This window comes from Elgaria multicarinata, chromosome 3 (assembly GCF_023053635.1).
Source record: "Elgaria multicarinata webbii isolate HBS135686 ecotype San Diego chromosome 3, rElgMul1.1.pri, whole genome shotgun sequence".
NCBI classification, from domain to species: Eukaryota; Metazoa; Chordata; class Lepidosauria; order Squamata; family Anguidae; genus Elgaria; species Elgaria multicarinata.
The window spans coordinates 147,073,383-147,084,985 of NC_086173.1; the positions used below are offsets into that span (position 1 = coordinate 147,073,383).

An 11,603-nucleotide genomic window follows, 5' to 3' on the forward strand; every position below is an offset into this window, starting at 1 on the left:
GATACTAGCGGGAGGACTGGAGGGAGAGAAGGCGGGGGATGAGTGAGTCAACTCCACGTAGACTAACAGCCAACTCAACGCTGATCCTAACCCACACCATCGCTGATTATTATCATGTGGTGTGGGGAGTAGCTGTCGAGTCGATTATTACCCCACCGTGATCGCGTTGCCCAAACACAGCCACTGCCTTCCGCTGATCTCTTTGTAAGATGGGACATTCTGAGTGGATTGGACTAAGGGTCTACTGAGTCTGGCCAGGCGCTGAAGAAAGCTTACAGGCAGGGCAGGTCGCCAGAGCCACACCCACGCTGTGGCCAGCATCCAGCAGCGCACTGCCTCTAACCACAAGGCAACGCCTTTGCTAAGGGGCGTCTTGCTCAAGGCCTGTCCTAGGTGTAAACTCTGATCAAGGACCCTTGAAACTCTGAAGCAGCCTTCCCCAGCTCTCCAGTTACTATGGACTACAACTCCCAGCATTCCTGACCATCAGCCATACTAGCTGGGGCTGATGGGTGTTGAAGTCCAAAACCTCTGGAAGGCACCAGGCTGGGGAAGGCTGCTCTAAAGAGCAATTGGTGATGAGAGAGGGGAAAAGAAGGAGAAAGGTTTGGTAACCCTTGAACAAGGTGCTGCGAGAACCCCCAAATCCCAGCCTCCAACCTTCCTCGTCCTCATCGCTGGCTTGAGCCGACAGCTTCTTCAGCTTCTCTATCAGCTGGCTTTCCTCCTCGTCTTCTTCTACCTCTTTTTTCTTTCGATCCTTTTTCTTATCTCGCCTTTTCTTTTGCTGCGGCAGCCAAGCGGCAGAAAGAGGGGGAAAAAAAGAACGCCAGAGGATGTGTCACCTGCAGTTCTCAGCCAAAGACGTGCCGTGACACTGACAGCCTCACAGCCACCCTGGTCAACCAGAAGGCTCCTCTCATGACCGGGCCCACAATATTCCAGAGGGGTTGCTGGTGACGCTCACCTGTGGTTGCTGCTGTTGCTCCTTTTCTTTCTCGGCTGCCTGCTCCTCACTGGCATGCTTCTCCTCCACAGCCAGCTCCTCAAAGAACTTGGGAGACAGGAAAAAAGTTTAATAACGTGGGAATCTGCCTTGCCCTGAGTCAGACCCTTGGTCCACCTACCCCAGTATTGTCCACACTGGCTGGCAGCAGCTCTCTAGGGTTTCAGGCAGGATTCTTTCCTTGCCCCTCCTGGAGATGTCGGGGATTGAACCTGGGACTTTCTGCATGCAAAGGAGGTGCTCAACAACTGTGCCACAGCCCCTCCCCAATCATGGCAGGAAGGTGAGAGCAGCAGAGTAAGGATTGCCTAGAACTACTGCCCCTACTGGAAGGAGGATGGCACTGCAAAAGGCTCGGATTCCATTCTCTTCCCTGCCCCGTCTCCCCCACACCAGGGGAACTGCACCAAACAGACATCAATTTTCTGCAAGCAATCTTAGCTTTTAAGCCATCCCACCCTACTAGCTCCAACAAATATTTACTAATATATTTCTTCAGAGCCACATCTAAAGAATTGTGTCAATGGTGTTTCTGGATGGCTGTACAGAATGCAGAGGCCCAACCTCTGCTTCCGATTACTCTGAAAGCCATGTTACACTATATATATTATATTAAACTGAGGCACACTAAAAAAGCCACCCAAGCCAAATACACAGATGGTGCTGTCCATTGAAAATGGCACACGAACGTGTAAGTCTGCGGGCTTCCCTGCAATAAACAGAGAAGCAGGAGCCTGACTCTTTCCAATCATCACTTGCTAGCTTGTTGAAAGGGAACCTGGCTACTTAAACATACGTCAGCCATTGACAATTGGGAGGGCTTTGTTTTGGAGGGACTCCTGTCTCTGCTTTGTAATATAAAAAACAAGGGTGGGATAGAATTATAATTAATTAACAAAATGGTGGTGTCGTGCCTTTTTCAGTGGCCAAAGAGCCAGTGTAGCAAACAGAAGACTATCATTGGAAATGGCAGCACCAGATTACTGTTAGAGCAGTACGACAATGGAACCAGTTACCTAGGGAGGTTGTGGGCTCTCCCATACTAGAGGCCTTCAAGATGGCAGCTGGACAACCATATGTCAGGGATGTTTTAGGGTAGATTCCTGCACTGAGCAGGGGGTTGGACTCGATGGCCTTATAGGCCCCTTCCAACTCTACTATTCTATGATTCTATGATTAAAGTCCCTTCTCAGTAGCACACTTCCCAAGTGTCCCCATCTCTCAGCTCAATTACGGAAGTGGGGTTAGCAGGGCTGAATAAGTTAAGAAAGGCAAAGCATTCTGGGGCATCGGGGAAAGCGCTACAGATGCAGTTTACCTCAAGTGTTGTCCACACCCAGAGGCTTCAAAGCATCGTGAGGAAGAGAAACTGGAGCCCCTGTGGCAGGTGGCTCCGTGTTATCATGAAAGTGAACAGCTAGAACGGAAGAGAGCTCCAAGGTTCATGAAGCTCAAGTCCCTCGCGGCCCAAATAATGCTGGTGAAGCCACCGAAGGCGCAAAACTGAATCTTACCGACTTTTTGGTCTTTTTATCCTTCTTCCCCTTCTTCACCAATTTGTCTGAAAGAAAGAAGCAGGACCTATGTGAGGTCACTTGCTTTCCCAAAGAGAAGCTACAAACCCAGAAGTATTCGTCCTCCTCAATCAACTCTCTCGTGGAGACACAGACACCCTCAACCCCATCTCTCTCTCTCACACACACACAGAGTTTGAGAGCAGGGTTGCTTTCTAGACAGAGGACTCCTGGTGCTACCAACCCAAAAGCTTTGTGCGGTTATTCCATCTTTTCATTCTTAAGGGATATTCTGTGGTGAGACAATAGATGGAAGCTTTGGGAAAACACAGAAGGGTTACAAGTGGAAGGCAATGACTTTCTCCCGTACAATTCTGTGACTGAGGCAGGGCCGGGGTGGGTGGGTGGGTGGGTGCCTGAAAGCACCCTAGGAACTCAAGGAGCTCTGGCAACCAGAAGCACATCCTCTTCCACACTCAAATCCATTATTCTTCATTGAGCGCCAATGTGGTGTAGTGGTTAAACTGTTGGACTAGGAATGGAAAGACCTGGTTTAAACCCACATGAAGCTCTCTGGGTGACCTTGGGCCAGCCACCATCCCTCACAGGGTTGCAGTGGGGGATAAAATGGGGAGCGTTTAAGAGTCGAGCGTCGTAGAAAAGTGATAACGATAATAATATTAACATAGGCACCTTGAGTATTGTATAGGAAGGCAAAATAAAAGTAACAGAAATAGAAAAAGCTGCATTTTTAACATATGTTCAAATATCTTTTTGTCATACTGTTCAATTCACAGGACCCCCAGTGGCCTACAATAAAATCATAAAGCATAAGACAACATTCAACCAGAGTGTTTTCTACACATAATTCAAGGGATTCCTGAAAGAAAGATCTTTACTAGAGTCTTACAAATAAATACAGTGTTGTATAGTGGTTAGAGCAGCCTTCCTCCAACATGGTGCCCTCCAGATGTGTTGGACTACAATTGGCCTGGAGAAGAGAAGGCTGAGCGGAGACATGATAGCACTCTTCAAATACTTGAAAGGTTGTTACACAGAGGAGGGCCAGGATCTCTTCTTGATCCTCCCAGAGTGCAGGACACGGAATAATGGGCTCAAGTTACAGGAAGCCAGATTCTGGCTGGACTTCAGGAAAAACTTTCTGACTGTTAGAGCAGTACAACAATGGAACCAATGACCTAGGGAGGTTGTGAGCTCTCCCACACTAGAGGCCTTCAAAAGGGACCTGGACAGCCATCTGTCAGGGATGCTTTAAGGTAGATTCCTGCACTGAGCCGGGGGTTGGACTCAATGGCCTTATAGGCCCCTTCCAACTGTACTATTCTATGATTCTATGGTCATGCTGCCTGAGGATGATAGCCGTTGTAATACAATACAAATGGAGAGCACAAGGTTGGGGGAAGGTGGGTTAGAGTATCAGTCAATGATTATAGAGACCCAGATTCAAATTCACCAGTTATGCACTCCCTCTCAGTCTAATTGACCTCACAGGACTTTTGTGAGAATAAAATGGTAGGAAGGAAAATCAAGTACATTACCCTGAGCTTTGTCGGAAGGATTGAAAGTGTAACTAAACAATAATGATGAGAAAAGTAACTAGCCCACAGAATGTTTTAGTAGCCTACTTGCCAATGCATACCAAGATAAGTTACCCTGAAAGAGAATTGGGGGAGAGGGGAGAGAGAAACCATTCTCATGCATTGTACAGTAACATTCATTTTTAAAAATGTAATCCACACCAGGAAGCAGCATGGCTGGTTAAAAATAACATATAAAATATAACTGCAGCACCATTTTATCGTTGCAAGCTGTGTTGTGAGGGCTTCTGCCCTAAAAGGCGACAAAGAAATGTGTTAAATTAAATAAATTTACTAGAACAGCCTATTAAACACTCAGTTAAAATCACTTCAAAGAAGTGACTATGCAATGAGACCTTTTCTAAAACTAGAAAAGAACCCGTTGTTTCCCCTTTCAGGCCATCCATCCATGTGTCTATTCTAGCTATTTGTGGCACATGTGTGGGCTAGTGAATTGTGTGGGCTCACCTGCAAGTATGTCTTGCAAGTTATTGATGGATTCGATTTGTGAATATGGTGGAAAACAAAAGTAGGGAGCTTCAAACTTAGTAGCATGCTTTTAGAGCAAGGGTGGCCAACGTGTTTTTTGTTATTGTTACTGAGGGCCACATTAACCTGCAGCTAATCTATCGGGGGCTGCATGGGAGCAGTTGAGGGGGGTTGCTGGAGCCAAAAGTGACTCCCTTTTCTCTTCCTGCCATTCCCTTTCCTCTTTCTCTCCTTCCTTCCTAGCAGGCTGCCAGGATGGGACAGATCACTTTTGCCAGAGGTTCGAACTGATCACATGCGGAGGAGTGTTACAATTAAGCTGAGAGATGCCTAAAACTAGGCCGAGGGCCACAAGTTGCCCACCTCTGTTTTAGGGAGAAAGAGAGAGAAACCTACCATTGTTAGTAGGCAATGAAAATGTGTGGGGTTGCAGAAATTCAACAGGAGAATCCTTCTCCACCACTTATCTCCATGCTGGGGAAAGCCACATTGTCTGAATAAGACCTGGCTCTAGGTTTGAGGGGGGCTTCCACAAATGTCCTCCAATAGGCCCCCTCGTATGTCAGTGGATGATTTTGGCATGTTTATTATTATTATATTTATATACCGCCCTATAGCCGAAGCTCTCTGGGCGGTTTACAAAGATTAAAAAGATTGGGTTAAAAAGGCTGAACATTAAAAATCAATATACAAAATTTAAAAACATAAAAAACAGCTAACATTTAAAACAAATTTAAAACACTCAGCCAGGCCAAAGCTATTGGAGTTAGTTAAACCTCAGTATATGCTGTTGAATACCTGGGAGAAAAGGAAAGTCTTAACCTGGCACCGAAAAGACAACTATGTTGGTGCCAGGCAGGCCTCATTGGGGAGATTGTTCCATAACTGGGGGGCCACCACAGAAAAGGCCTCTCCCTTGTTGCCATCCTCCAAGCTTCCCTTGGAGTAGGCACCTGGAGGAGGACCTTGGATACTGAGCACAGTGTATGAGTAGACTCATGTCGGGAGAGGTGTTCTATCAGGTATTGTGGTCCCAAGCCGTGCAACGCTTTATAGGTTAAAACCAGCACCTTGAATCGGGCTCAGAAACGTACAGAAAACCAATGCAAGTGGGCCAGAGTCGGTCTTATATGTTTGAACCTTCTGGTCCCTGTTACCAATCTAGCCGCTGCATTTTGTACATTTTACCTGGCATTGGTGGTGGCAGCACCACTACTCTTGATCAGTTCCAGGCCACAGGTTGCGGAACCCACCATTTTAATTCTCCACAACATCCGTAATGCAGCACAGCTCTGTAGCATCGTAGGAAATTAAAAATGGCAACTCCAAGACTCCCACTAAAGGCCACAATTTTAATTTTCCGCAATGTCCATGATACAGCTCTAGAGCACTGTGGAAAATTAAAAACAGGAGCTCCAAGACTCCCAGTGAAGGCCACCATTTTAATTTCCCACAATGCCCCAAAGTGACGCTATGTTAGAGGCACTGTGGGAAATTACTGCAGCAACTCCCAGAGCATTGGGGAGAAACTGTTTAAAGGGGGATGGTCAGAGCACGAATCAGTAATTAACCCATACTGGGGTGCTGAGACCTCAAGAACTGCCAAGGATACCAGGTGCTGACGCCGAGTCTGGTCTGGATTTCTGCCTGTCAGGCAGCTATTAAAAAGTACAAAGTGGAAGCCCTACAAAAATGTGTACCAAGCTGTTAAGAGCTGGAGTAGCTTTATTCATGCATTTATGAAGCATCCTACTTCATACCAGACAAGCCTAAAGGACTCTTCTGCACCCCAGCAGCCTTTCCCCTCCCAGCCCCAATTAACTTGGCTTCTCATCTCACTCCACCCACACGCCATCCCAACCCAGCCTCTCTTGCTGCTTTCACCCCAACCAGTTCCTGTCCCAGCTCAGCTTAAACAGACTCTTCCCCTCTAAACCATAGATTTCTACAGTGTTTTTGTTTTGCTTTGTTTTCTTGCTGGAAGGGCTCCTGGGCCTTCTAATAGCTACATACACAGAGAGAATCACTGAACCTTTAACTGGCATGGAGAGGTAGAAACAGGAAAAAGACCCAGCTGCAGAATTTCTGCCACTCAAGCAGCCGTTCAAAGGCTCAGGAGCCCCACCAAGAAAAGAAATATAATTAGCAACTCTAAGACTTGGTCTGGATGTCACAACAACTCTGGGCTGTTTTTAAAAACACAGGGGTTCTTGTGTCCCTTGTTTAGCTCCTGCTTCCAACAGGAGTGGGTGGCAACAACCCTGGGTTTTAAAAAACTCTGGGTTGTAGTGACATCTGGACCAGGCCTGGACATAAGCAACAGAAATTGGAAGCAGACTAGCTGAATTCCCATTTTGGGCCATTATTATTTCTATACTGCCCCAAAGCCAAAGCTCTCTGGGCAGTTTACAAAAGATAAAAACATTAAAAATGATATCCAAATTTAAAACCATAGACAGACAACAAACAATATCATAAAGACATCTAAAAACAACTTTAAGCAATCAGCCAAACCTAAAAAAACAGATTTGGGATCGATGAAAATCTCATCACATGCTGCTAATGGCCAGGAAAAGACAAAAGTCTTGACCTGGTGCGGAAAAGATAGCAATGTTGGTGCCAGTTGGGCCTCATCATTCCATAATTGGGGGGCTACGACAAAGAAGGCCCTCTCCTTTGTTGCCATCTTCCGAGCCTAACTCAGAGTATACACTATGTTGAGCATAGTGTACGGATGGGTTAGTGTTGGGAGAGGTGTTCTGTCAGGTATTGCAGTCCCTAGCCATGCAAGGCTTTTATATTTTTTTATATTTGTTTTAATGTTCACTGTTTTTAACTGTTGTAAACCACCCAAAGAGCTTCAGCTGTAGGGCAGTAATATAAATGTAATAAATAAATAAATAAAATAAAATAAACCAGCACCTTGAATCGAACTCGGAAACATACAGGCAGCCAATCCTTCACCCTTCTTCCCTCAAAGGGAAGCTCATAAGCCACGAGTGGTTTGAGAGATTACCACAAGGATATTAAAGTGCTACCAATGGGAGTTCAGGACAGCACCAGCCTTTCAGAGGTAAAGTACTCCAGGAGAGGAAAGGAAGAACAATGGTCTTTACTTATCAAGAAGGAAGGATAGAGAGAAAAGTGCTAGAAGAGGAAGGGATGGAGGGTTGGGAAAGTGGGAAGAGGACCGGGGGGGGGGGGGGTTTCAGGCAGCTGGAATCCACAGGAAGGATAAACACAAGTGGAAACAGTCTGAGGGCAACAGCGCATTCAAGGCAGCCCAGAAACAGAAGGTGGAAAAAAGGCCCTGGGAGAAAGATTTGGCATAAAGGGGGCAAAAAGAGCTTTTGAAGCTGTAGGACAGAAGCCAAAGGGGCATACAGGACGACCAGGAGGGTACAATTTGAATTTCAGTTATGTATTTGTATCCAACCAGACGAACTTCCTTACCTATCCATTTCCAATTACTGCTAGCGTTGGGAGTTTCTATTTTGTACTAGGACTTTTAGCCACAATCCTATACACATTTACCTGGGAGTAAGCCCCACTGACCACAATGGAGCTTACTTCTGAGTAAATATGCCTAGGACCACGCTGTGTGTGTACAGAACCAGAAAGACTGATTCCAGATCTCTTTTGGATTGTTTAAGGGGGAAATAATTGTATATGGAATAGTGGGAGGGGTGTGTGGAGGGGGGAGCTATTATCCCCCGTCCTTTTGCCTGCCCTCCCATCACCCCATAGATTTCCACCCACTTTTCCCTACCGGCCCTTGAAAGGTCCTCCCCCTTCGCTGCCTTCTTGCGGACGAGCCTCTCCCACGCACCAGCCCAATTACATCCTGCCCACCTCCAGCCCCCTCTGTGGGGCAGTTCTTCTTCTTCTCCTCGTCGTCCCCGATCCATTCCTCCTGGGGCTGCTTCCCTCCCTTAGGCATGGCTGGTCTCTGCGTTCCGACCCCGCAGCCGCCACTTAAATCCTGTGACTCTTCTCCCCGGAATCTGGGCTTCACACATGCACTCCTTGCCCGCCCTGCGCCGGCGCGGAAGATGACGCGGCGGTAGCTCCTTCAGGCCCCAAACCATAGAGTCATGCAGGAGTCTTCCGTCAGCCGACGAGAGCCCTATGCTGTACCATAGAGATCCGCAAGTCGCATCGCTTCCTAGACGGGCCGAGCAGAGGTGGAAAACGTAGAGATCCAAGAAGCTGGTTACAGGTGTTTCGGAGTGCATAAGAGACGTTGCGATGCTGTGGACAGATATGACGTCTCTACTTTCTTTAACGCTGAATTTTAGCTGAGAGTGGAATCATCATCGTCATCATCATAATATAATATAAATAAACTATTTATTTACACAAATGCAAACACCATAAAATACATATAACTAATTAAAACATTTAAAACTAATACATTATTAAAAGCAGTACATTATTCAAAAGGCATCTTAAAATTCAACTGGGTAGGCCTGCCGGAAGACATCGGTCTTTATGGCTTTCTTAAATTCTGGAAGACTGTTAAGCGGACGAATCTCTCCCGGCAAGCCATTCCACAAACTGGGAGCGGCAGAAGAAAAGGTCCTCTGGGTAGTTGTCAGCCTTGTTTTTGTTGGCTAGAGTAAATTCTTCCCAGAGGACCTGGGGTGGATTGTATGGGAGAAGGTGATCCCGCAAGTAGCCTGGACCCAAACCATTTAGGGCTTTAAAGGTTATAACCAACACTTTATACTTCACCCGGAAACTTGGCAGCCAGTGAAGAGATTTTAAAACTGGTGTAATGTGGTCACCCCTAGGTGTACCTGTGACCAGCGGTGTACCGGAAGTAGGGGATTCGTGTCTACAATAAAGGCCTACTTGTACAGGGTGGAATTCAGCCCGGGATTAATAGACATCAGAATAATCATATTCCATATTTAGGCAACAACTCTACAATTCAGGATGCAGATGACCCTTGGTTTGTTATTGTTATTATTAGTCGCAGTAGTGGTCATTAATATTGGCCATAATAAAACTCAAACTGCATTGGACAAAAGTTCCAGAGTTTTGAAGTCAAGGATAAAAGGTCTAAGTAAAATGATTTATCTCAAAATATTTAACAACTGATTGACATTGCACAAGTCAAGGTTTGTCTCCATGTTAAATTTTACAGAAATTTTGCTGCAGTGAATGCAAAACCTGCAGCTAAACAGGCAATGTCCTTATTTGACTTTGCTAATAGATCATCCATTTTCTGCAAATCTAACCCAAAGTGTCATCAAGAAATTTACAACAAACTTCCTCAGAAACTGAGCATTGCAGAAAATGATGTAGAATGTCTTCTACAATTCTCTCCCTAAATAAACTAAAATAAGGCTCAAATTTTGAGTCTTATTTTAGTTTATTTAGAGAGAGAATTGTAGAAGACATTCTATAAGAATGCACTGTATGCCATCAGCTATTGTTGATGGGCAATACAGAAATATCCAATAGCTGATGGCATACATTGTAGTCTTAGCTGTGTTAAAAGCCTATATATGTATCAACAAAGCTAATAATCCACATTATTATTATAATAATATTTATTTGTATCCCGCCTTTTGCCCAATAATGGGCCTCATTTATGCAGTGCTTTCAAGGGTTTGAAGTGCCTTACATGCATTATCTAGTTGTAAATCTTACAACCACCCTGTAAGGCAAATCAGTATTATTATTTACTGCCTCTGATACTGCAAGTAACACATAGCATCACAATTAGGAGTCAAACTATAACTAGACAGTTATTCTGCAGCGCATTGCAGAATGTACAGTTTTAATGGTAATTTGCAATTACTGCTGTGTAGTTTTATTGTTATATTTTAGTGTCAATGACTTTGCATGTTCACTACTTTGTTAACTGCAGAAAGTGGTATATATATTTGTACAATAAATAAATAGCTGATGGCATACGTTGCATTCTTGTAGAAAGTCTTCTACAATAAAACAAATAGATTCAAAGCAGGAACGTCCAAATTCATAGCTCAATGTTAGCCACTATGCTACACTAGCTCTAATGGCCGTTCAACAAGATTCAAGTTCATGTTATCTTGGTTTATTAAATAAATTATCAGTACATGCCAATATCTGGGGTGGTAACTATTAGATCTTTGACCTTTTGTGCAAACTATTACTGTAGCCATTTAGCAAAGGATCAGTTGATTTCAATGGGCATAAGCATAACTATGTATGCCTATGCCCATTCTAAATGTCCCACTTCAATTACTTTAAAACGTTAACTTGTTTATTATTGCTCTATAGCTTTTTTGTTTGCTTGCTTGCATTTAGTTTAGTAAATGTATTACACTGGACAGGATACAAGTGTATTAAACAAACAAATGACATCCTATATAACAGTCATGTTCATATTAAATAGAACTGAAATTGTTTAATAATCTTTGGAAATTATTATAATATACTATTATATGATAAAGCGTATTAGGTAAAAGAAAGAAAATTGCATCCTATGATTAAAGGTGCCTTGTACTTTTTACATCTGGAGTGGCTAGTATTGAATCGATTCCTCTAGTAATCTCAATGCAATCTAGATCAGTGATATAACTATTCTTTGTAAAGGTGAGCAGTCTTCCATTATTTAACGGTACTGTTCCCAAACAGAAAAAAAATGAATCTGTATGTATATTTTACGCTAGGAGGCACTCAAGGGCTTATCCACGCCACCGAGTAAGTTGAATGGCGTAATTTAGTTTAGTCCCTCCCCTCCCCCCAGGCGAAATGGTACATCCTGACCACCCTGCCGAGTGGCGTAGTGTAGTCTGTCCTTCCCATACCGAATGGTACAGTCCATTCCCTTTCCTGAAGTCTTACATTCTATCCTCCCAGCCTCCCCCCTACTGGGCCCGGAATGGTTTGCCCAACACCCCCGTTCTTCGAGTTCAATGTTATTCTCCCTCTCTCGTCACGAGCCCTCATTCTTTAATTTGAGCGTGGCCCTCCCCTTCCTTTGGGGCTCCACCCCTTGCT

The 11,603-nt window shown here is 44.7% G+C and overlaps 1 protein-coding gene across 1 annotated transcript in view; it reads right to left on the reverse strand.

Annotated features, from left to right (window-relative positions):
- The window catches only part of ABCF1 (ATP binding cassette subfamily F member 1), a 40,983-nt gene extending 32,337 nt beyond the window's left edge, over positions 1-8,646 (reverse strand). The window contains exons 1-4 of the mRNA XM_063122262.1: positions 8,460-8,646; positions 2,521-2,567; positions 968-1,054; positions 661-787 (exon numbers count right to left, since the gene is read on the reverse strand). Of these exons, the coding sequence (XP_062978332.1) occupies positions 661-787; positions 968-1,054; positions 2,521-2,567; positions 8,460-8,547 (349 nt within the window). The 5' untranslated portion in view covers positions 8,548-8,646. The remainder of the gene's footprint in view (positions 1-660; positions 788-967; positions 1,055-2,520; positions 2,568-8,459) is intronic.
- Between the last annotated feature and the right edge of the window lie 2,957 nt (positions 8,647-11,603).